This window comes from Phaethon aethereus (assembly GCF_964289735.1).
Source record: "Phaethon aethereus genome assembly, chromosome: 1".
NCBI classification, from domain to species: Eukaryota; Metazoa; Chordata; class Aves; order Phaethontiformes; family Phaethontidae; genus Phaethon; species Phaethon aethereus.
Genome location: NC_138575.1, coordinates 85037125 through 85062616, shown reverse-complemented (window position 1 = coordinate 85062616; position 25492 = coordinate 85037125). Strand labels below are relative to the sequence as shown.

Below are 25492 nucleotides of genomic sequence, written 5' to 3'. Positions count from 1 at the left end.
TGTGTAAAAAATGCCCCAAACCCTAATTTCCTTGTTATGCATGTCTTTCATGAAGAAAAGGAAAATATTACTAGGCCCTACATATTTAAGAACTTAGTTTGGTACTGGAGAAAAAATTAGTGGTGCATCTTGATATGAAATGGCCATTACAGTAAAACAGAAAAACTTTCTTGTTTTAAGAATAAGTGGTTTCAAGAACCATTTTTTCTTTTCATTTATGTAAGATACTCAGGGAAAAGTTCAGTATAAGCAGTAGGCTAACAGGTATAAAACTAGCATGTGGAAAGAAGCTCCCAGACTAGATAGTGTGTGCTCCCATCACCTAGGGCTAGAGCCACAGCCTCTTGGTAGCTAGAGAAAACCTACCAGGACTCAAGCCATGCAGTTTTTGACGTGCCTGACCGATGTTCATCCCTCATTTCCACCAGCGAGTGCATGTGTATGTTGTCCCTGAACTGGACCACAGAGCACTGTGTGATATAGCTGGAGCAAACTGCAGCTGTTAGATTTCCTCTTTAAACTGAAATACCTGTAGGGCAGAGATAAGGTGAGGACTCCAGCTCTGTCACGCTCTGTGCTGGGTAAGGCAGCACTCTGCAAAGGAGCTGAGCATTATGTATATATACTTATTTTGTGCAAAGCCTGGTCTCCAGTTCAAGACCGAGACCTGCCTTGGGAGCTACAGACTCAGAAAGCCTGGGGACAGTATGACCACAAGAGCTCACCGTGAGCTCCAGGTGAGTCACATGCCAAGGGGTCGTGGGACAATCCGGCTGGACACAAAACAATGGGACTGGGGCTGCAACTGGCACAGGGAGCAGGGCCAGCGCAGTGAACAGGAAACGGGTTGTTGCTTAGCAAAATGAAAAGCAAATTTGTCTAAATGATGCTGGTTCATCCACAGGGAAGTAGGAGAGCAGAGAGGCTGGAGTCCAAAAAGACTTGGATTGGCTGGGGAACATCCTGAATGGCACAACCCTGTGCCTGCAGCACTATAAACACAGGAATGAGGCAGAAGGAAGGAAACTTTGGGGCTTCTTGTCTGCTTTCTGGGAGAAACGGCAACATCAGCAGGTGGCCTTGAGACCTTGAAAGGAGAGAAGCTGCACCCTATCTTCTCTCCTGACCGGCCCTCCAGAGGAGTCCACCTCTGGGTGTCTCCCATGAAAATGTGGACTCCTTTCCTCCTGAGCTGCCTGCTCTGCATCCTGGGGATAGTGGCACAACCGTAAGTGCCATTTAAAAATCTGGTGACTGATAGTTGTGATGCTGAGGGAGGGGCCAGGATAGCAGGGAGACAGCATGGGACCGTGCGGGTCGTCTGCTGGAAGGATAGACATGGGGTGGTATGCAGCATGCCACAAGCCTTGTAAGAACATAGAATCCTCCTGAAGGTGGGAACCTCTCTCATGGATATTGCTGCAGTACAAGAACTGGGTGAGGACTGGTGGTGGGAACAAAGAAGAGGGACTGCAGTCTGAGGCAGGCTGAAGGGAAAGGTGTAGGATAAAGTGAAGGGCAAATGAAAAGGGCTGCAGGGCTGGGGATTATTAAGCAGGAACCAGTCTGCTGCCAAGGTAGTTGAGGAGCCATCCCAAAGCAAGAAGGGCGAATCCTTTTCTGTTGAGGGGCTGGACTGTTGCATTTTCTTTAGGAACACCTAATAACAGTTTCCTTTGCAGAAGCAGAAATGGTGTCTACTGTATATGTTTCTCCACGCCACGGTAGCGTCCTCCAAGACCATGTACACACCAGTGTGACCTGAGGTCACCTGAAAACATTTCTTTTGCATTTATCTGACATTAACTATATACTTTCCATCACCCCTGTGAGAGGTTCAAACTCTCATTGTTAATCGGTCCCTCTCACTCCAGCAGACCAGCACTTTCTGCCCCCAGAGGGGTGGTAAACCCTCCTACTTCCTCAGACCATTGGAGTACTAGTGCCAAGATTGGGTGAGACTACTCTCAGGATGTAATGTCTTGTTTCCCCACTGCAGGAGGTACCTGATCATCATTCCAGCTGCACTGTCCTACCCCTCTTCCCAGAGGGTGTGCTTGGACCTCCGTGGGGTGGAGAAGCCTATTCGTGTAGCCTTAACTCTTGTGCATCCATCTGGCAACCTCAGTCTCTACCGCAAGGTCGTCCGGAACAACTGGATCTTTGAGTGCTCCAGATTTCAGGTCAGGATCATTCTTGGCAGGACCTCTAGCTGGCAGCTCCCAGCATGGTCTTTTGGCTCATGATTCCCCTCATCAGAGAAATAGAGAATGAGGATGACAGGAGGAAAGAGGGCATGGAAAGGAGTGAATGCAAAGTCAGGGAGAATGCTTAGTGGGAGCTTGGTGTCTTTGCTCCCTCCCTCCCTTCGTCCGTCTGCATGATACTGTTCCTGCTGGGTATCTCACAGTCCACCCTGGTGGCACACTGAGGGAAGGCTGCCTGGCCAGGAACCAAAGGGTTGAGGAGTATGGAGGTGCTTAGAAGCACCCCAATGGCAGCTGTGCAGCTCATTGCTCCTCTGAGAAGGAAGCACTGTCACAGGGTGTCATTTGTGAATCGTGATGCAGGAAGAGCCAGACCTTTCATCTCAGAGAGCCTCCCATCATGTCTGCTTCCCTCCAAGCTTCTCTTTAAGGGCTGGAAAATGTGATGGAGGGCTAGGAAAGGCATGGGAGGGTGTGCACACAAGCTCAGCACAAGTCCTTCTGATCTGCCAAACTCATGAACCTTATTTTCTTGGTTTGAACTGATGAATAAGAGTGGATTTCAGCCTCCATGACCTGCACACTCTAGGAAACAGATTTCTCATTGACATAGACTTTTTCTTCCCTTGGGTTAAGACTTCTCCATCTCATTTCATGCAGGCTCTAACAGTGTCCCTTGTGAAGGGGCAGACGCAGCTTCTGTGCCAGAATGGGCTCTCTTTTCCTTTTGTCCAAGATGTGTCCCAAGTGCAAAGGCATTGTCCCCTGTGCTTCCATAGATAGTCCTCAGCCACTTGAAGGGACACCCTCTGCTGGCCTTCAGAGTAAGACGGAGAAGAGGCTGGCCTCACAGTGCAGCAGGAGTGAGAAGAGCACTGCTCTGATGCCATCTTGTCGTCTCCTACTGCCTGCTAACCTGGTGGCTCCTCTTTTGTGTCCTAGGTTCCCCAACCTGCAGGCAGCCAGGAGGTGGGCACTGTCCACCTGCGCATCTCCAATGGCCACTACTTCAGTGCAAATGAAGAGAAGCAAGTCCTGATCCGCAGGGCTGGCACAGGCACATTCATCCAGATGGATAAGCCCGTCTATAGCCCAGGACAGACAGGTAAGCGCTGCGCGGAGCATCCCGACAGTTCCCCCGCCTTGACCTGCCTGGACTTAATGGTTGGACTTGATGATCTTAAGGTCCTTTCCAACCTAGTGATTCTGTGATTCTGTGATTCTGTGATTCTGTGACTTTGTTCCCAATTTCCTGTGAGTGGGGTGCCAAGTGCTTTGTGCCTTGGGGACAGAGGGGGAAGCTATCTGCTGCCTTCTGGAGTGATGTATCCATGTACCAAGTTGTAGGGGTGGGAGGGGACTGGAAGGGTCAATCTCACACGCTCTAGGAGCAGAGCTGTCTCGGAAGAGGGAGCAGACCTGAATGTGGTCTCCTTGGTCAGGGCCAGGTAGGGCTAGTCTGCTCACACTGCAGATCAGGAAACCTAAGAGTACCTCCAGGTGTAGCCTATGGGAGAGACCCTAAATTGGGATGCTGGCTGCTGTGCTGCTGCCATGCGTTTGCGGGGAAGAGGCAGTGAGCACGGCTGACCAAAGGGTAAGGGGGGCTGCAGGGCAGGTGTGGGGCTGCTGGTAGGGTTCTGTGGGGAGCTGTGATTTCAGGGTGAGGCAAGTGCAGGGCAAGTCCGTTCCCGACTGTACCCCATCTCTATAATGTGCTCTTCTCCATTTTCTCCCCTCAGTGAAATTCCGGATCGTGACGTTGACTGAAGATTTTGCTCCCGTTAACAGGAAGGTAAAGCCCGTCTCAGTGGAGGCAAGGAAGTCTCTGGGGTCCCTCTGTCTGTTCTTCCTCCTCTGCCGGCCCCATGCCGTGGAGGCTGAGACAGTCCCACGTCTGCAGCACCCAGGGCAGCCAACGCCAACCCTCTATGGAACTGGATGGGACCAGCAGCGCGTGTTTGCCGACGGCTCTGCCGTCGCTCTCACGGGAGGGTTGCCGGCCCGTGGGAGGGTTGGCACCGCTGGTGGTGTTTGGGGAGTGTGCCAGTGCTCCCTGCTAGCTGAGTTAGTACAGGGCAGCCTGGGAACTGTGTGCACCTGCCCCTCACCCAAAAAACCCGGGCAGGGCTTCTGGGGACATCAGTGGGATGCTGGCTGTGGGCACAGTTACCAGACAAGTTGGGTACAGACTCGGCCAGACCTGAAGCTCCCCTCCTGCAGCTCTGGAAAGCTCAGCGCTTTGTGGAATGTGTTACACCTGAGGCTGCCAGGAGGGTCAGAAGCAAGCGGTGACACATATGCAAAATTAAAAAAAAAAAGTAATTGATATGAGAAAGGATACGCATTAAGTGATCATAAAAAAAGAAAAGAGAGAAAACAGTATAACCAAGTTATACCGACTTGCTGCTGGCAGCAGCTCATTCTACCCATGTCGAGGGAGTGAGAAGTTGCCAGAGGCTTGCATCATTTGTGCTAGACAGGAAAGTGCAAGACTAGCATCTTTCTACAGTAAGCAATTATACCTGCAGCCAGCAGCTCTAGCTATTTCATGCTCCTCTGTCCACAAGAAATTTAAGAAGAGCCAACAGGAATTCATGCCATGACAGATAAATACTGAAGGGCACATGTGAGCAGAGAATTGGAGCAAATCCCTCTACACTGAAATAAAGGGAGAGATCCTTCCAGCTTCTTTATTGCTGACTTAATTTACTTTTTCAGGCTATTGGTGAAGGCCTAGGATCACGCACTCCTTTCTCCTCCCAACAGAAAAGTCATATCTTTTATATTAGTTAGATAATAGAGTAAACAATACATTTTCTTCTATGCCTACAATTGGTTCATGAAGATATTTGACCATAAAAGTTTGATGTTTATGTGTGAGTGTAAGTAAATTAGCATTATAACTGTTAATAATCCTGTGATGAAAATTCAAAAGAGGTCATGCTTAACCAAAGCTATTATGACGCTTGAGCAGCATTAAAGCTATAATATATAGTTTGTAAATTAGATTGGTTGGCGATAAGATGGGTGCTGTTTGCCAGCATGTTTTGTTTTAGCATTCACATTGGATTCAAGTTATGAAAATAGTTAACCTGCACATTTTTTTTGTTTCAGTGAAAACAGAGATGCCTATGATAACTTGCATGAAAGCTTAGAATTATGAATAATGTGAATAATGTGAATTACACGTGGCCTTCTGTTTACAAACCAATTACTCTCCCAAGCCCCTGCTCCTGCCTCCTTATGCTTCATGCTCCCAAATCACATGTCCTTCACTGCTACTGCCTCCTGGCTGATAGCTGCGGTGATACAAGAACAGAGAATTAATAGGCCTAGAAGGGCTGAAGTATGTCCTTTTTTGTCCCTCCTGTTACTGTCAGCTGCAGTCAGCAGTAATTCATACCTCCAAGCCTTACCTCCTCAGCCAGGGGTTTTACAGCAAAATGTGAGGTGTATTCTTCCTATAGATGATGCAGTTTTGCTATTTCTTGGGATTTATGTTACAAAACTGATGCCTTTTAATTTGTGGATATGGGATGATGGTATTTGTGAGTCTCTGTACATTTCAGCTTTTTTTCATAGTATATTCTAGCTTTCACAGTTGCAGAATATTTACCAAAGTGCATCTTAAAAACTCAGGGATCAAAAAGCAAATCCAAAGAATAGCACAGATTTTTATGTTGCATATTTTCCTTACTATTTCAAAGCCATTTTCCTGGTTTTGGTAGGATCAACCTCCTTGTATTGTAAGGTTTGGGACTGGCAGTGTTGTCACAGCACAGGGGCTAAGTGGGTAAGATAAGTTTATATGCAGGTTGCTATGTCATGCCAGTTTTTGACATTGCTGTCTGTTTGCTTTGCAGTACTCCGTGGTGGAAGTCCAGGTGGGTGTTTCAGAATCCTTAGGTGTTATGAGGAAAGGTATTTCAGTGTGGATAATACCTAGGCCACTGTCTTACTGAGCCAAGTTACTTTTCTTAGGGTCTGTGTATACACATGCACACGCATACTGTGTCCACATGCTTCTTATTAACAAGCATTGACGGTCCAAATGCTTCAACTTCCATCCATTTCTACATTCAGGAATGCCAGTCAGACTTTAGCTAACTCTTAAAGTTCATCTTTACGTAAAACTGGGGAGTCTAAATGTCAGGACATTTCATACATTCTTTTTCAATGGCAGTACAGAGCAGAGTAACCCTGGGTGGGTTGGGTTCACCTCTGTTGGTGCTCCATCACTCAGGTCACTTCAGCAAAATCTGTGGTAAAAGCAGCAGGAACCTGTGAAGACCTCTGAAATCTCTGAAATGCCTTTGAATCCACTGGCCTCTGGGTAGACAATAGCTGGTGTCGCTGACAACTGCCTCTTCTCTCTTCCCCCCGACTGCAGGACCCAAACCAAAACCGCATTGGCCAGTGGCTGGATGTGAGACCAAAACAGGGCATTGCAGATCTCTCTTTCCAGTTAGCTGCTGAACTCTCTCTGGGGACTTACACCATCAGTGTGGTGAACCCAAAAGTGTCCAGTACTTTTAAGGTGGAGGAACGTGGTAAGATGGAGTATGGAGAACAAAGAACAGAATGGAAAAAGTTGCTTGTTTCTGTCTGTACAACAATATATAGCCAAATACTGTAAACTAAGTTTTACTGTCTGAGAGCTTGGAGTGGGCAATATAAAAAAATGAACAGAAGGGAGATTGTGCTGCAGATTCCTGGAGAAGATATCTGCTACCAACTAGGCTGGCACAGAGTGAGAATACACTAAAGACCTCTGCAAGATTGTTTCTTGAGGGAAAGAGGGGGATTCCTTCTTTGGTTTCCCTGTTTTTATTTAGTCCTTGCTTTTACCTCATGAACATGTTCCTTCATGCCTTACATGAACACACTCTTCCCTTTTGTGATTGCATTTCTAGGTAGTCTGTTCCCTTTGATGGAGTAACTCTGTGGGTTTTGTTCCAGTGTTGCAGAAGTTTGATGTTTTCTTCGAGGGACCAGCTCAGATTTATGCTTCAGATAAAACTTTCCCACTGCGTGTGTGTGGCAAGTAAGGAGGATGTTCAGAGGGAAGGAAACAGCTCATCAAAACTGTGTCTCTCCTTTTGTATGTCTCCTATCTCTTGAATACATCAAGGAGAAGTGGCAAGTGACTCAAGAAGAGTCAAACACAGTAGTTCCTTTTGAAGGGTTCCAAATAGTGCAAGAGTCAAACTGATGGGTTCTTCCTTAGGGAAGAGGTACATGAGCCACACTTGGGAGAGGCCATCCAGCTATAGAGAGGCGTTGTCCTAGGCAAGTGATATCCTGCTCTGAAAGCTGTGTGTGTCCAGCCTTGAAAGATGTTATGTGAGGAAAAACAGATATCTGTTGTGGGACTGATCTGCTGAGGGAGCAGGAACTGGTGTTTCTTTAGAAGGTTATGCTGTTCCTTCTCACTTACATGCTGCTGAACTTACTGCCTTCTTAGAAGCAGCAGGTGGGTTTCTCTAGTTATGTAGTCATTATCAAAAACTGAGCAGATGAAGGTGTGAAGACCTCAGACAGTATAACCACAAAGGAGGAAGGAGAATGATCTGGAAAGCACTTTGTAGACAGATAAAAGGTGCGAGCTCATTTGTATTTGGGGATGTGTTGTCCGTAGACTTTTGGTGTTTCTTTGCTGCTGGTCTGACATAATTTCTCATTAATTGGGACAATTAATATTAGATCATGTGAAGCTCTAGTAGAAAACTGTACAGCCCTCTGCATCCCCAGGATGGGTCATAGATGTCTTCCTGTTACCGATACAGTCAGGAGCATTGCTCCAAAGGGAAAGCCAGAGAGGAGTCAAAGGCAGTAAGGCAGGCAGCGGAAATGTCTGCACTGACAAGGGCACACTTCTGCTGTACCTTACAAAAAAGAGCAGAGCGGGTATGATGACGGAAGCAAGAGTCCAGACCATGAGATAAGTCCATATGAAGCAGGTCTGAGGTCACTCTGTAGCTCTATTACTGCCATACCATGCACCTGCTGTTGCTGTCTCCAGGGACACAGGTTTCTGCTGCTTTCACACCTGAGCTAGTATCTCCACCGGGTGCTGCTCCGTGCTGCGTGGACATATCAGTTCAGGTCAGCTCTCTGTGTCTGCCTGGAATTCCAGGACAGCGACCACCCAGAAGTGGGAGAGCTGTGGAGAGCACAGGTCCTTTCCTGCCTGTGCCTTGTTTCTGCCTCTGCTGTACGCAGGACTCTGCGACTGCGCTGCCCAAGTACACAACACGCTGTATTTTCCCTTACGCCTGCCTGCTTACCCGCTGCGTTAAGACCCCCATCAGGAAGGCCAGCTGCATGGAGCAATGTGCTCCCCAAAACGCCCCGTGCCGCTGCGCGGCAGCTCCTCTGGTGCTCTCCCTGCAGGTACAGCTATGGGAAAGCGGTGCAAGGGACCATGCGGGTGACCTTGTGCCAGAAGGTGAGGAGACGTCTTCAAAATGCCAGCAAGGACGTATGTAGGGAATACAGTGGTCCGGTGAGTAAAATCCTGGAAGATACATGAGTAGTGAAGGAGCACCACACAGGACTAAGTGTCAAGGGCTGAGTGAGCAGAATGAACTGCTACGTAGGGAAGATTTGCCAGCCTCTGTAATGTATATGTAGACTACTAAGTAGTTGTTTTTATTCAATTAATGCAATTATTGTTGCCTAGACCAACTGAGAAGCCTTTACCCCAAGAAGTTGTTCTTTGCTTATTAATGATATGGGCTAGAAAAGGGGACTTTCACAGAAAGATTTAGAGTTCTGGTCTTTTCTGGAAAGAAGCATAACTTGCCAGAAATTGGTGCAATGTAAGAAACAACAATTAACAGAGCTTTCTCAGGTGTAAAATTATCGCGTGAAGCTGAACCTATCCTGAAGCTGCACAAGGACACTAACATATGGTGGAGACGTGGTTCATTCCATAGCCAAATCATACAGTGGCTACTATATTTTCTCTTTTTATATGTTTATATATTGCATATTTTTATATTTTCCTCATTACATCTTTCCCTTCCTAACAAAGTACTTCATAGCTGGGGCTCTTACCTTGTACATACATGGTTGAAAACTTTCCATGCTTTATGATTTGTCAATATGATTTGTTACAGTAGTTGTAGTCTTCCAGCTCTGGAAATGATTCATTAGTTGAATTTTCATTTGATTCTGCAGTTCTCCTAACTAGATCTACTAAAATACTCATATATTTGCTCTGTGATCCAGTTAGTACAGCTTCAGTTTTCTACTAAAACTGGAAAGCTGCCAAAATGTTGTGACTTTGATAAAACTGTGATGCATGTTTTGTTTTGTATTTCTACAATATGAATTACACATATTCATGCATATAAAATGGAAAATACGGAATTTTAAGTGTGAACCATATCTATCTACCTTTGAGTCTGCATTATTACTTGTTACAGTCAAGAGTTATGACAGAATGACTAACACCTTGTACTTCTGACTTCTTCCCTCCTCCCCAGCCCCAAATAACATCTACTGCTTCCTATTGCAGACCACAAGCAAGGGGTGCTTCACCCCTTCTGTAAGCACGTCGGTCTTCAACCTGGCTCCCAGCAAGGAAGACAGCAAGCTCTATGCAGAAGCCTCTCTCCTGGAGTTGGGCACAGGTACCCAGGGGCTCAGCAGAGAAGGTGAAAGGGTGAGAGGGACCATTCTGGGAGGGTGAGGGTCAGAGTGGGCACACCTACCCCTCTCCTCCACCTGGTGCTGGGACCATCACAGGACACAGAGAGAGGTCCTGCCCAAGGAACTCACTGTGCCCACAGAGAGCTGGTCTGCCAGCAGCAGGCGGATGAGGTGTGACTGGGAGCATGGTCCGTGAGGCCACAGTGGGGCTTGGACGCATCTTAACTAAGGAAGGAAGTACCACAGGAACAGCCTCCAGACCTTGGAGGGTGCTGGTGTCAGGAAGGAAGTTTGAGACACTCCACTGAAAGGGGCTGGGAATAACAAAGTGAGATTAAACTGGGTAGTCACCTCTGATACTGATCCTGCTTCCTCTGTGTTCCAACAGGGGTGCAGATCAACACCTCCAGCCAAATCCTCATCTTCAGGACAGCTGCAAGGGCAGTGTTTGAGACACCAAATGAATATTACATCCCTGGAGTACCCTACAGGGGGAAGGTGATTTTTTCTTTTGCCTATTTCCTCCCCATCGTTTGCCAAAGAATTTAGTGTCTAGAAAATTTTGCTGACCCAGATCATTTACTGTTCTTCAGAGTACTTTACCTTGCAGCGTGTCACATTACTTGACAGTGAGGTTCCAGCTTCTGCATTTCAGATTCCCTGATGTGTTTATACTTCCAGCTTCTGCTGAGCTGATATCTCAGCAGGGACGCTGGGAACCAAGGATGTCTCAGCTGTTGGCTAGGACATGAGCTCCTCCTGCTCTGGCCACACACACCTTTTGGAAGCGACAGGTTTTAATCATTCTTAGCGTAGCTTTAGAGATGAGGGAGTTTTATAGGTCTCCTGTCTTCTTGGGGCCATACTGACGTTAAGGCCACCTACACAGGAGGCTCTATGTTTGCCAGAGAGAGGAAGGTTTTGGGTATGACACTGGAAGAAATACCTGACTTTGGCTTTTCTGGCTCATCCTTTTGTCACCAGATTAAGCTGCAGGATCACTATGGAAATGGTATGAAAAACAGAAAAGTTTACCTTGTAATAAAGTTCATGAGGCGTCGGTTTATCAAGACATACATCACAGATGGCAGTGGAATAGCATCGTTCAACCTGGACACAACTGCCTGGAACAGCTCATCAGTCTCTTTGGAGGTAAATCCCACCTTTGCATATAGGAAAGTGAGAATCCTTGAGATCTGCCAGTGCTTCCCACTCCTGCCCTGCAGCCCCCCTGCCAGCTCAGACCTGGGCTCCCCACACAGCTCTGCCTGTGCAGAGCCATGAGGAAGGCACCAAGCAACAGCCTTTCCCAAACTAAGCTGATGACATCCTAACAAAGCACTGAAGCATAAAACTTGATTTCTGTGTGTCTCTGGTCCACTTTCAGGGAAGGTTCACACTGGAGGATCTCATGCAAACGCCTCGAAAAACTGAATTCAGTTATACAAATGCTTATCATCACCTGCAGCCCTTCCATGTCACAACCAAGAGCTTCCTGGACATACACCCACTCACAGAAACACTGCCTTGTGGGCTGAAGCAGAATGTCCAGGTGACCTTCACGCTCAGTCGGGATGACCTGGGAGAAGACACCAGCCGTATAGGTTTTGCATATTATGTGAGTAAGGGTGGTAGAGAACCTGGGACCAAAGGCTGCACTGATGGGACCAGACCCCAGTGAAATGTTGAGGGTGTAATTTTAGATCATCCCTGGAGGATTGACAGGAAAAACTTGTTCTTGGAGAACTGGGTGAACACTATACCCAGTAGAGCTCAGCCTGGCCACAGTGTGACCCTGGTATCAGAGCCCCAGTCATCTCCCTGCATGGGAGGAGACTTCTACCTTTGCCTTAGCCTCTGCTAAGGCTGCAGTGAGAAGTGTCTTGTGCAGAGTCTGTTGTCAAACTCTTCTGCCTTTAAAACTGGATGAGGGATCACTTTTTCACTCTGGTTATCAAACAGCGGCTCAGTGGAAGTAGCTTTTGGTCCAGTCTGGAGACCTGCCTACTAGAGGGGAAATACCTTAGCTGTCTCTCACTTATCTCCAGTGAACCCACTACCTATCCATTGTCCTAACTGGACAGACCAGACCAGAATCTCGCATGTTAAAGCTTCTCTTCCCACACTGTGACGTATGCAAAACTGCTGGACCGAAGGTGTGGGATTGGGTTGGACCCACAGTTATTTCTGAGGTTGCTTAGGAGAGAGCATGGTGCACATGGGTGAGTGACTGTGCTCTGGTGGCAAAGAGCAGTCTGTTCATCCCATGTCCCTCCTCCCGCAGGTCACTGGGAAGGCTGGAATTGTTGTCAGGGGCCAGAGGAGTGTCCAGGTCGGGAAGCTGAACAGTAAGTCTGTGGCAGCCAAACAACGGGAAACAGTTGCATCTGGTGGGTTTCTAGGTCACATGGTGAGAGTTGCCAGAGTTCCTCCCAAATTCCCTGGATCTATAGGTCCTGGGTAGTCAGCAAACAGGATAGAGGGAGGCTGAGGAGCAATTGTGTCAGCTGGAAGAGGCCGAAAAGACAGAACGAGGGAAACAATGATGGGAAGAGAGACTTGGAGGACCTGTGGGAAGATGGAGCACATGGGGTCAGAGAATGGAGGGAGAGGGCAGACAAAGCAGCAGCAGGAATTGGTTTGACATTGTGGGATCATAAAGCAGAAAATAGGAGGAGGGTAGAAGGAAATCTCAGTAGGGCTGTGATGAAAACACTTTGCTTTTCCTTCCTCAGTGTTGAAGGGTTCCTTCTCCATCCCTTTGACCTTCACTGCTGACCTCACCCCATCACCTTCCTTAGTGGTGTATGCCATCTTCCCCAATGGAGGGGTAACAGCTGACAGCATCCGTTTTGATGTTGCCTTGTGCTTTGAAAACCAGGTGAGACTCACTCCTGTGGCTGAGTGAAAGCTGACTAGCAGGAGTCAGCAGGCCTGAGGGAAAGGAGACCCTCAGATCCTTCAAAGAGAGAACTGGGGAGAAGAGAGGAAGGGAATGTCTGCAGCACAGTGCCCAGGGACCAGGAAAATTTCAGTAGTGATTTCTGTTCATAGCAGTGGTTGAGCAGGGAAGACTCCAGCTGGTCTCCCTCTTTCTTTCTGTGCCGCCTGTCTATCAGCCTCCTCACCTCTCTTTCTCTCTTTTTCTTATTTCCTTTCCTGGTGTGTTGCTCAAGGTCAAGGTAAGATTCCCAGCTAAAGAAGCCCACTCAGGGTCAACGGTGCAGCTCCTACTGCAGGCAGCCCCTGGCTCCCTGTGTGCAGTACAGGCAGTGGATGAAAACATGTTCTTCATGAGACCAGAGAGTGAGCTAACAAGCCAAATGGTGAGTGTCTGTGCAACCAGGCAAAAAAAATAGGAGTGGTGGGGGAGGCTGGGGGAGCTGGGGGAGGCAAGCAGGAGCTGTGGCAAGGGGAGCTGGAGGCTAATGGATGAGGAGGTCTTCGTGTGGAGGAGAAAGTGGGGTCTGCCTAGGGAGGTGGACAGGAACAGATATGTATGCTAGGGGAGGGTGGAGCAAAGCGTCTGGAGTTATCTGCTCCTTGCCCGATTCTTCTCTGCCTGTGGGTTTCCCTAGGTCTATGGTTTGTTCCCTGCTGCCTACCGACATGGATATCCCGCCCAAGTAGAAGAGCATTCCGATCACTGTGTTCAGCCCCACTCCATGTCATCTCTGCTACGAGGGAAGCCACAGCATTCCTTTCAGCCTGACATCTTTAACCTCTTCCGGGTAATCACCTTGTGACTTCTCCCAGAGTTGTTGAAATTATGAGCATGAGATCTCTTCCTCTCCAAGCAGTCTGAGAAGGCCTTGCCTTCTCCAGACAGCCCCTGCTGTCTGTCCTGACCTAGTGTGCTGCCTCAAGAGATGCACATTCCTATTATGAGTATGAACACCTGTATCCCCCTCCACAGATGCAGAAAGCAAGATGATGAGATCCTGGACCAGCAAAACCCAGCTTTTTGGGCTTGGGAATGAGGTCCTGGGCTGTGTGCTGTTTGTCTACAGTATTAGAGAAAAGAAAGACAGGGATTGATCCCAAGCATTAGACCACAGGTCGTAGGCATGGCTTAGTTGTTAGCCTGCTCTCTGGCACTGTTTTGGGCTGTTCCCAGGCAGATCTCTTGGTGTGTTTAAGGCAGATCTCCTCTGGAAAGGACTATCTTTAAGCAGCATGGACACAAGACAGGCAGTGACATTTGGCCTTGGACCTGGGGATCAGATCTTGTCCTCTTTTATTTAGCAATAGAGACACATGATAGGAGGCTCTTTCGCAGCATAGGGACATCTCTTGTGTTTGTGGACAGGCCCATGTCACAGCCCCGGGGGTTGAATGAGGGGTGTGCTCCCCATCACACCTCTGTGTGACTTCAGAGGGCAGATGTCATCCAGCGTGCATGAGGGGATGGGACAGGACAGTAACACCTCTTCTCTGTGCCCTTGCCACTGGAAATGTGTTGAGAGGAGCAAGACTTCCCAGTGTCCCCCAGAAGAGGGGTGGTGGTTTAGTGACCTCCTGAGAAGGAAGGGATCAGGGAGGCTGTGCCATGCCTCCCTCAGCATGTGTCTGCTTGTGCCAGTTCTCCTCCAGGCCCCCCAGGCACTGGACTGTCCTGGCCCTGATGGTTTTCAGAGTCATTTTGAAGAGCAGCGGCTGCTCTTCCCCACTCACAGACACTTTTCTGCCTCCCTTGCCCTCCTTCTTTTCTTAACAGAATATGGGGCTGAAAATCTTCTCAAACCTTGTGATCAAGAGGCCGCCTCAGTGCTTTCATCGGGCAGATAGGAAGCTGACCACGGGTGAGCTGCACTTTCAGCCTACCTGGGACATGAGGTCACCCAGGTGGAAGAGCCCTCTGATCTCTGGGGTTTGCTGGTGGCAGATATTGGCTCTTTGAGGAGTAATGGGTGCTGCTGCCACAGCCTAGCTGTCCAGTCCACCAGCCTCAGCAGGAATGACTCAGTCCATATAAAAAGGGCTCTGAAGAATGTCACTGCCCGGACGTTTCCTGACATTAAAGGATGGCATACCCTTTCCTGGCACAGACAAGCCCAAGCATACATGAGGATTTGTTTACCAGGGACTACCCCACAGGCTGTGCTGAGACCTGGCTTCTGTCCCCACCTGCAGCTGCAGGGACAGTCACTTCCTTCCTCTATGTCTCAGTTTGCACTAGACAATCATACTAAGCTGGCTCACATGCCTGCTGATATATAAACCATTGGTTGCAGAAGGCTGTGACTTTTCTGCAGACAAGCAAACAGTATTGTTATTCACTGAATTACAGAAATGTTGATTGAAATGTCTCTCTGAAGGTCCCTAGTCTCTTTAGCACCAACTCTGAGTCAGGTCAGCAACTGGCTTTGACTAGCCAAGTCTTGGAAAACTTGCAACCACCTCATTGCAAGCTGGTTCTCATGTTACTAGTCTCTTTTCCCTTCCTATTTTCCCTCTCCTACCAAATCATCCCAATCCCTTGTGTTTTCCTCTACCAGACTTCCCAAGTCTCTCTTACTGTTTGCTTTGCCTCTTGCCTCAGTGCTAGGCTGTCTATCATTGGCAGGATTCACCTCTCCCACTCTGGTGGGACTCCTTATTCTTTCTTTTAGGGGCGTCTTCCACAGAAGACCAAAGAATCACTAAGGAACAACCCCAATTTACAACCCATGGAAGACTTCACCACTACTTCCCAGAAACTTGGATCTGGAATCTGTTCTCTGTCGGGTAGGTGATGCCAGACTTTACAAATAGACAGAAGGATTACCCCTTTGTTATTGAGTCTTGGCTGACTTGCATTTATGCAAAAGTCCAGCTATAGGTGTAAAGAGAGGTCTGCATGTGAATTTTGTGGCTCTCCCCTGCATTTGTAGTGCATCAAACTGAAGGATTAGTAGACTTTGAGGTGCAGAACTGAAGTCTACACAGGTTTAGAGAAGAGCAATACACTTAAGAACAAACCACCAACTATTGTCTCTTCACACATTGCGGCACACTCTACTAACTTCTCAGTTTGGTGGGTGCACCAGCTAAATTTGCAGCCCTTGTTGCCACAGTGCTTAGATTAAGACTGATGGATCAGTACTCAGGAGGATATGGTGCTGCTGCTTTCCAGAACATCATGCTGTTGACTGACATCATGCTGTTTGACTGAGTGTAGAGCTGGAATGCTTGGGCAATGTCTTGCTCAGGAGAAGGATATAAAGCCATTACTGATGTCATTTAAGCAGAGTTTATAGCTTTAGGGAACAAATTGCTGAGAGATGCCTTGCTGGAGCAGAAGTCATTGGTAATATAGTAGAGGCTGATAAGAGCATGAGGACCTGCATAGCCTCCTTCATCCAGGGCTGTGAGCCCTCCCTCTGCAGCAGCAGAGTGGGATGAATTTCTTCATGCAAGTGCTCGCTTTCTCTCAGCTCCAACGGCAGCAGGAGTATCCCTGTCGCGGCACCTGCTGCTGCTGCACAGTGGAAAGTCAAGATGTTCTGCTTGGCTGGGAGGGGATTTGGCCTTGCTTCAACCACAAGCCTCAGAACAGTCCAGCCCTTCTTTGTGGATGTAACACTGCCATATTCTGTCATCCGAGGAGAGACTTTCATGTTGAAAGCTACTGTCTTCAACTACCTGCAGCAGTGCATACAGGTGTGTACCTGTGCCACAGGTTAACACTCTGTGGGACAGACCTACCATGCCCTCCAGTTTTAGAGTGCGTTGTGCCAAGCCATCTCTCCTGAGTTGCCCAATCACTCACCTGCATCTGTCATTCCCTCAGATCCATGTGGCCCTGGCTAAATCCTCAGACTTCCAGGTAGAGCCATGCCGGACCTGCAAGGACAAGGAGTGTCTGTGTGCAGAGGAGACCAAGACCTTCACATGGAATGTGACAGCAGTCCAGCTGGGTATGGCAGCAAAAATGGGAGCAGTGATGGGGAACCCTAAAACTGAAGTGAGAGGGAGTGGGAGGTCCAGAGAAGCTGGCAGAGCCTTGCCTCTGGATCCGGAAGTTTGTTCTTGGTGGTTCAAGCATGCAATCCATCATGTCTTTCTTTCTCTCTTCTTAGACAGGCTCATCAGAGAGGGCAGGAGCTGAATGGGTGGGATGGTGAACTCTTGAAGTGAGGGTTGTGGCAGCATCTGGGGAGGAAGAGGCTGGATGGATGTGGGTGGGGGAACCTTGCATTGCTAGTGCAGAGCTTCATATGCAATGGGAAGGGGACACTGGGGTCCAAGGGGCTGCTGGACCTTCTGTTGTTACAATCATAGGTAGGGCAATGAAGTCACTGCTGGTGAGGCATTACTTAGTTCCCTCATGCTTAGGGTGTCTGAACAAGCCATCAGTACTGGCTGGCTCACCTTTACCAGCCAAACTGCTGAGGCTATGAAGCCTCCTGAAGCATCTCAGACCACTATAATTTAAAGCAAGTTGACTCCATTTGGCCACAGGTATAAGAAACAGGCTCTGTTCAATTTATTTGCTAGGGACTCTGAATATCACAGTGAGGACAGAGGTACTGGACACCACGCCACGGTGTGGGGGCAGGAAGCCCTTGCCAGCTACCATGAGGTGGAGGCACAAGCTGGTCAAACACTTGCTGGTCCGGGTCAGTATGAGAGCAGGCTCGCTTCTCTCTCTGAGTATCCCTGCCCATGGGGGAAGGGAGGCTGAGCTGAGCTAAATGGTTTTCTCTCCTTATTTTTTGGACAGCTTTAGCATACCAAGGCTGTGGCTCAGTTTGCTTTTTTCTCCCCTGGACCTAGCCATGCCTATTCCCTTCTTGCGGTACTCTTTCTTGAGCTGCATTCATTCACCATGTCTGTGTTTCTCCCTGTGCCTTTTTCCCTGCTCAATCATCCATTGTACATGAGCTTTTGTATATGCTCACTGACCAGAGAGCCCCGTCCCTCAGGCTTGCTCGTGCTTTCTTGAGCAGTGAAGCAAGCAGCTTTAGTGCAGACCTGCCAAAGGTGAGGAGGATGGAGTCGCTGACAACCTGGGGATTAGCGACTGCATTCAAACCTGAACTTGCTCTGAAATTTTGCTGCTGTTTGGGAATTTTGTGTGTAATCCTGTTTCTCCTGTCCCATGTTCACGTTCCTGCCCTGGCAGCCAGAAGGTGTGTTAGTGGAGAAGTCTTACAGCTCCCTTTTGTGCCCAAGAGGAGGTATGTGGACAGCCTGAATGGGTCCTGCAGCCTGAAATGAGTAGACCTGAGAGTAGGACTAAACTGTGGGAAGTCTGATGAAAGAATGTTTTCAAATTATTTTTCACATAGGAAATTTCATTTCCTATTAGACAGGAAAGAACAAGAAATATTACTTCCACGTGTGCTGTCCTACTGAATTTGCCACTGAGTATAGGTGACAAAATCCTGCTCTGTAGTCTCTTTCCCACACTGCAGCCCCTGGGCATTCCTGGGGCTCGATAGTCACCAGTGAGAGCTGCTACAACCCTCCCAACCCTGTTCCTGCAGCATTGCAAGTCTCTCCAGGATGTTCCCTTGCTGAGTCATGACCAACAGTGATTCTTGTGAAGCTTGTGAAGCATAGTGAATTGAGTTGTGAAACTTGATGAGCCCTCAGCCTGGCCAGCAGCTCTCCTGTCACTTCTAATGTGAAAAGTTTACAGGCAATGGAGCTTGGTGTGATGACTGGGACAGACTGCAAGGAGCAGTTTGTGTGAGCGGGATGTAGGCAGTGTCCCATTTATCTGTGCCAGTCTTGTCTCTCTGGTTAGATGCATTTGGTTTGATTTTTCATGCTACACCTTTACCCTGTTATTATCAGGAAACATGGCTGAAGAACCTGTGTCCCTTCGCCTCCCTGACAATGTAGTAAAGGGATCTGCCAGGGCTTCCATTTCCATCTCAGGTAAATGATTTCTATTGCGGGCTCACTGCTGTTACAGATGAGCAATACTTAATTTGGTGATGGTGTCAGGAGATCCATTTGACATGAAACTGCTCAAAAGAGAGGATGCTTTCTATTCTCTGCAAGATTTTTCAACACCAGGCTTTCAGATTTTTGGATTAGCACTTAGGCTTTCATGGTAAAAGTAATCTGCAGAGAATAATCCTTATTTTTCTAGCTAGGACTCTGGAGCAGAGACTCTAGGTCATTATTTTTACTGGGACTTTGGGACCTTGGCTAGTTCTGTGTAGATACAATCAGCAAAGCTCATAACCATCTTGTCTCCCTGTAAATTTTCACTGCTACAGCAGAAACTTCGGGAGATAAGAAATCTTTCTCAGCATTACTAAGTTGCAAAAGAACACTTTGGAGAGGCTGCTGGCACCAGACATACCTAGCATTCAATACACTTTACGCTGAGATCATTTGCCCCCATGCCAGAACTGGTATGAAGCCAGGCCTGGCATAAGTAGCCATGGATATTATGCAGCAGAGCTCCAAAGGAGGAAACCAATTACAAGGCTTTTCTGGCTGGCTAAAGGACATATGGACACCTTCACACCATCTGACTAGCACCCCTTCTGGCTTACTGACATTTTGATATTTGACATATGGCCAGGTAGAATAGGCCTGGCTAAAGACCAGAAACATCTCAACCTTTCTCTACATGCTTTTATATTTCTCTGTCTGTCTGTATGACACACACTGAGCAACTGCAGCTCTGCTCATAGCCTTTTACAAATAGTACTTGTTATGGTTGGACCCCTTCAGACTTCAAAAGCTGATAAGGGAAAGTTCCTCAGGGGCTCCATAGTGTGGTCACCCTGCATCATGGTGCCAGACTGGGAAGAGACAAAACAGTCATCGCTCTCCATCCTGCACTTGTTTACCCCTCTTTCCTCCTCTCTCAATGTTTTCCTCCTGTGCTGAGATAAAGCACTATTATCCACTGCCTGGCTGAGAAGCACCTCAAATCATACTTACACTTGCTTTGTTTCTTACACCTTTGCACAGGTGACCTCATGGGGATGGCACTGCAGAACCTGGACCGCCTGGTGCAGATGCCCCATGGCTGTGGAGAGCAGAACATGGTGCTGTTTGCCCCCATTGTCTATGTGCTGCAGTACCTGGAGAAGACAAGGCAGCTGACCCCCGAGATCAAGGAGAGGGCAACAGGATTCCTGCGCAATGGCAAGTACAAGAGACCCACCTTGCTCTTCTGCCTTCCCCTGAGTCCAACCTACCAATAGCTCTTGCCCAGGCCCTCACTCTGTCAATGTTGGTCCCTCTGTGTTACTGTGCAGTATTAATCACTATTCCCATCTCTCCAGGGTACCAGATGCAACTTCTTTATAGACATGGAGATGGGTCCTACAGTGTCTTTGGGCAGCAGGATGGGGAAGGGAACACTTGGTAAGCAATGGGAATATGCCTTGCTCCTGATTTGTCCTGTCTGGGCCAGAGTAGCTAATGTGCCTGAGAAACTGACTGATAGGGTGTGTGTTCCTTCTTTTGGATGGAGACCTTAGGACTCTCTGCAGGGAGACAGATTGAGGGAGTTGAGCCACTTGAAAAAGCAGTGAAGCAGGGCAGCAGAGTTTATGGGAAAGTGGAACAACAAAGATATGGTCCCAGGGGGTGGGAGGTCCCTTTTTTGTCTCTATGGCCCTGCTGCTGCCCCACAGAGAACACTGGGTACTACTGGTGGTGTCCTGGCAGCCAAGAGAAGTACACACTGACAGGAAGTAGATCAGAGGAGAGCAATAAAAAATCATCTCCCCAGGCAGGACGTTGCTTGGGAGAGTTTGAAAGAGCTGCATTGGCCCAGCTTGGCCCTGTGGTGTCTGGGCTTGGAGAAATGAGGAAAGGAAGGGAGGAAGGAAATGGGGAATTCAAGATTGTCCTTAGGTATTTGGAGGAGATGAAGTATAACAGGTAAAAGTAGAAGGGGTAAGAGGTTTTTCATTTGCAAAGTGACTGGGTAAAGCAGTAGTACATGAGTAGTACATTTGTGGACATAGGCTGAGGGAGAGGAGCCACTTGGATCCTGTGGAACATTTCCACTTTTAGCTTGACTCCTTGTAAGAAAATGACTCATTTTTGGCACCCCACTATGTCAATGTTAACTTCAGGGACAAGCACCAGGAGGCCTTTGACTTTCTCTTTGCCTTTTTTGTATTTCTCTTTCTCTCACAACTCATTCTCTTCCTAGGCTGACAGCTTTTGTAGCCAAGAGTTTCGGCCAAGCCAGAAAATACATCTATGTAGATGACAAGAATGTCCAGGATGCCCTACGCTGGCTAGAACAAAATCAGCTCCCCAGTGGCTGCTTTGCAACCAAAGGGAGTATCTTTCACTCCTCCCTAAAGGTAAATGAGGGCCAAGCCAGGCAGCACAGCTGGAGAATAGCTGGACAAGTCTTATGACAGCAAAAGATTGTGGGATCCCAAAGGATCCTGGAAAGTCACTCCTGCAACCCATGCAACCAGCCTTAAAGAGAGCAGGGTATGGGGTGGGGAATGCATAAAGAATGCTTTTCCTTCTGGGGGGTCACTGCCCGCGCTCTCCAAGCACCACTTAGGGAGTGAAAGGTGCATTCCCTTCACAGGGTGGCGTGGATGATGAAATCTCCCTGGGGGCGTACGTCGCTGCAGCACTGCTGGAGCTGGGTCAGCCGCTGAAGGTGAGCGTGCTCCCGCTCCCTCCTGCTCTCCTGTATGCTCCCATGCCTGGGCACTGCGATGGGGATATGCCAGATTGTAAAGCTGGCATTCTCTAGGCCAGGAACAGGTAGGGAGCTGCTATGAGGGAGCCAATATTTGGCCAAACTGTGAAGTCATTCCTCAAAAGAGACAGTGCTGTAACGCTGGCATGGTGCAATAGTGTTTGGTGGCTATGGCTCCCAGCGCACTGTTTTCTCAAAAGAGTGTGTAATTTAGTGTGTTTCTTTGGAGCTACATCAGGAAGACATAGTCTGGATCCCTGGAATGAGCTCCCCTGCCCCCTGCTTTGCCCCTGTCAGAATTTGTCATGTGTCTCTTCTCCTAACACAGGGCAAGCTGATGCAGACTACCTTCCGCTGCCTGCAGCAGGCGGTTCACAACATCACCAACATCTACACAGAAGCCGTGCTGGCCTATGCCTTTGCCTTGGCTGGGGACTATGAGACAACCCAGGAGCTGCTGTACAAACTGGAGGAACAGGCCATCAAGTCAGGTGCTGGCTGCTGGTTGGGGTAATGCTTCTCGTTCACCTGCTGGGATCTGGAGTAAATGTATGCCCAGCTACAGCGGTTCAAAATGACATACGTATTTGTACATATTCCTTGTATATGTGCAGTAACCGCACTGTGTGACTGAAAATACAATAAATTATTTCACAAGTTGTGAAGGTAACTTATCAGAAAGAGTGTCCTCAGCATGGAGGATTTCAAGATTCTCTTGAGGGAGGAAGTAGGAATCTGTGAGCTGAGATCAGATGAAGCCCTGGAGAATAAACTGAAGAAAGCGATCCTGGCCTGAGTACAGGGAATGAGCTGAAGGAGCCCTGAAGGCACTCTGGGTTTTGCTTCCTGTGAACCCCCAATCATGTCCTCTCCAGAGAGCCTGCATGCTCCTTTCTCTTTTGCAGGAGGACAAATCCACTGGAGCCCCAAGCCAAGCTCTCCGGCTTCCACAGACTTCTGGCCTGGTACTCAGTCAGTGGACATAGAGTTGACGGCCTACGTGCTCCTGGCGTACCTCTCTAAGCCACGGGTGCATGCAGGTGACATGACAACTGCAGCTGGTATTGTGGCATGGCTGACCCGGCAGCAGAATGCCTATGGGGGCTTTGCCTCCACCCAGGTAACAAGTAGCTCCCTGTGGATTGATATACTTTTGCACCCAGGTTGGCAGGGTGAGTCCTCTTGAGGTCTTCCTGCTCCAAGTCAGCTTCACTAGAGCTGATGCTTTCAGAGTGGTGACCGTCTCTCCCTCTCTAGGACACAGTTGTTGCCCTGCAAGCCTTAGCAAAATACGCAGCAAGGACGTTCAGCACATCAGGCCAGGCGCTTGTGAGGGTGAAGTCCCAGATGGGCTTTGGGAAGGCTTTCCAGGTCACCCGTCAGAAGCGGCTGCTGGTGCAGCAGGCAGCACTGACAGAGGTCCCAGGGCAGTTCCTAGTGCAGGTTCATGGAAGCAGCTGCATCTTTGCTCAGGTGAGGTGGTGGGACGAGCGTGAGAGGAGATGTGGAGGACTCTGCCTCTTCTCCTTGCATGAGATCATGCCTGGCCTGTCTTTTTCCCTCCTGGCTCTCACCCCACAGACAGTGCTGAGGTACCACCAGTCTCTCCCACGGGCTGCTGTAACCTTCACTCTGCGTGTCAACACAGAGCTGACCAATTGTAGCCAGGCCAACGCGCGTGGCCTCACCATCCGCATCCTTGCCAGGTGACCCCAAGCAATCTTGCTGTTTCATCCTCTAGCAAGACCTTCTGTCCTGAGGAAAGCCTCAGGACTGCAATGGAGGGACCCAGCACTTGGGGTGAACAGGACAGAGGGTGAATTTGGTAGGTAGAAGGGGTGGGGAAGGAAGGTGCTGGCTGCCTCCTGTGAGAGGGAGCAGTTGCGGCTGTGTCCCCAGTCCTGGTGGGCTACCTGGCTCAGGGTCCTGCACACACATTGTGGTGGTGGAGCGAAGGTGGGCTGGGAGGGCACCATTCTCACGGAGTCAGGCCCTCTGTTTCTTCTTCTTCAGCTACATCGGGAGCAGAGTCACATCCAACATGGTGATCGTGGAGGTATCCCTGCTGTCTGGATTCATCCTGGCTCCTGGATCGAGGATGTTGGTAAGGACTTTGGAATTAAAAAAAAGCATCTGTGGTGAATGGGTCCCACCTGCTTGCTCCTGTCGGGAACTGTTCATTTCAGGCCATGAGGCAACTAAATTAGCAGGGTCCCTTTGCTGTTGTAATTGAACCAAACCTTCTTATTTCTATACTGGGCCCACAGGGGTTGGCTACAGAGATCAGAGGTGGTTCAGCTTCTCCCGCTGACACTATTCTGCCTTGGGCCAGGAGCAAAATGTGCTGCTGGGTGTGCTAAACACCAGTATTTGTTTGCCAGAAATTCTAAGACAAGATTTCTTAGAGAGGTTCTAGTTCTAGCCAAAAAGATTTTTTTTCTTCCAATTAAGCCATAAAACTGAAAGATTAATTATTTGCACAGACCCCAGGCAGGTCTTTAAGAGCAGACTATCAGTCAGTGAGATAACGAGAATCTTTACTGGTGCCTGCACCTGTTTGCTAACCAACACATCAGTCCTATGTACTATCCACATGGCCTTTTGTCCCCAGACTGGGAGATTCCTCTAGCTGAGCTTGAACAGCATAATTCATCACCAAGATGCTCACAAGGTATGTCCAGGAGGGACTACCAAAGATATAACCACTAAAACCCTTATGCGTGAGAAAGACACAGTTCCACACAGAGTCCAGCTCCACACCCCATCCCTTTAATACAACAGTGGGTCCCTCAGGTCAGGAAGCCCTAAGGAAAGTGCTCAAAAATTTCCTTGTGTTATTGTTTCCTATCCCAGCTGGAGCGCAGAACCATCATTAAGAAAATAGAAGTGAAAGCTGATGTGGTCTATATTTATCTGGAGAAGGTACGTGGGAACAAAAGCATTTGGTTTGACACAGTGAGAACAAAAGGCCAGAGGACAAGGAGCTGCGTGAGAAGCCCAAGGCTGGGCTAGGCATGGGGAAAGAGCACTGGCAGAACTACGGGCAGAGGAAGCTTGCCCAATTTCATTGTCATTGGGTTAGCATTTGCTACTCCTCACACGTGCTCAGTTTCTAAAATCCAGAATCTCTTTCTACCCTTCCTTGCTAATTTCTGTCCACCTCCACAAGCTCAACGATGAATCTCAGACTTTCATTCTGGAACTGGAACAAGTAATTCAGATGAAGAACCTGAAACCGGCCAGCATCAAAGTCTACGATTACTACCAGCCAGGTGGGTTGCAGACTCCCTCCTACTCTGGGACTGGGAGCTGGGTTCCAAGTTCTCTGGCTGGGAAAAGAGATTGTGCACTCATCTCTGTGTGCATGCACATATGTGTAATCGACTTCTTCCTTTTGCAGAGGAGCAAGCCTTGGCCGACTACAGTGCCGTCTGTAGTTGAGGTAGGCAGCAAGTCCCTGTGTGCCACAAACAGTGGCATCAGGAAATGATGGCTCTTGGGTGGGAGAGAGGGAATGTAAGCAATCAAAGATGGGAAGGAGGATGGTAATCAGCTGGGAACATACATCCAGCTGGAAAGAGGAACTGGCAGTTGCCCCTGGCTAGGTATGTGGAACTAGGCTGGGGCTTTTTTGCAGCCAGGAAGGCAGCTTCCAGCTGGCTCTGGTGGAAGGCGGAGACAGGGACGGTGCCTGTCAAAATGAGAGTGAGGAAGGGCTGAGCATCACATGGAGTGAGAATGCAGAGCTATAGCAGCCTGTGCTAACTAGGGCCCTCAGACCCAGACATAGCTCCATTCCCTCCACCCCCAATATATTTGTTGCAGGATAGGAAAGGGAGATTCAGAGAGCCAAAGGAGTAAGCTGAAGCTGAGAAGATGTAATAGTCTTGTGGGGTGACATACCCAGTTGCCAGAAGGGGGGTGACTTTTTAGTAGTAGCCTGAAGCCAGGACAGGTCTGGAGAAGTCCCTTCTGGAAGAATAAGACAGAATCT

The 25492-nt window shown here is 48.6% G+C and overlaps 1 protein-coding gene across 1 annotated transcript; it reads left to right on the top strand.

The window, feature by feature from the left end:
* Positions 1 to 1169: 1169 nt before the first annotated feature.
* On the top strand, positions 1170 to 24939 carry LOC309416805 (alpha-2-macroglobulin-like protein 1; the record flags this gene model as incomplete). Its single annotated transcript, XM_082014171.1, has 35 exons — positions 1170 to 1228; positions 2000 to 2183; positions 3150 to 3312; positions 3950 to 4002; positions 6074 to 6094; positions 6601 to 6760; positions 7170 to 7254; positions 8604 to 8715; positions 9733 to 9847; positions 10255 to 10364; positions 10851 to 11018; positions 11254 to 11484; positions 12151 to 12214; positions 12602 to 12747; positions 13043 to 13192; positions 13445 to 13597; positions 14584 to 14668; positions 15479 to 15593; positions 16283 to 16508; positions 16639 to 16765; positions 17346 to 17467; positions 17974 to 18028; positions 18651 to 18734; positions 19788 to 19964; positions 20105 to 20186; positions 20986 to 21142; positions 21382 to 21456; positions 21827 to 21989; positions 22404 to 22618; positions 22756 to 22971; positions 23080 to 23204; positions 23512 to 23602; positions 24352 to 24420; positions 24668 to 24770; positions 24899 to 24939. 35 exons carry the CDS (start codon positions 1170 to 1172, stop codon positions 24937 to 24939), a joined length of 4302 nt encoding a protein of 1433 aa, XP_081870297.1.
* Between the last annotated feature and the right edge of the window lie 553 nt (positions 24940 to 25492).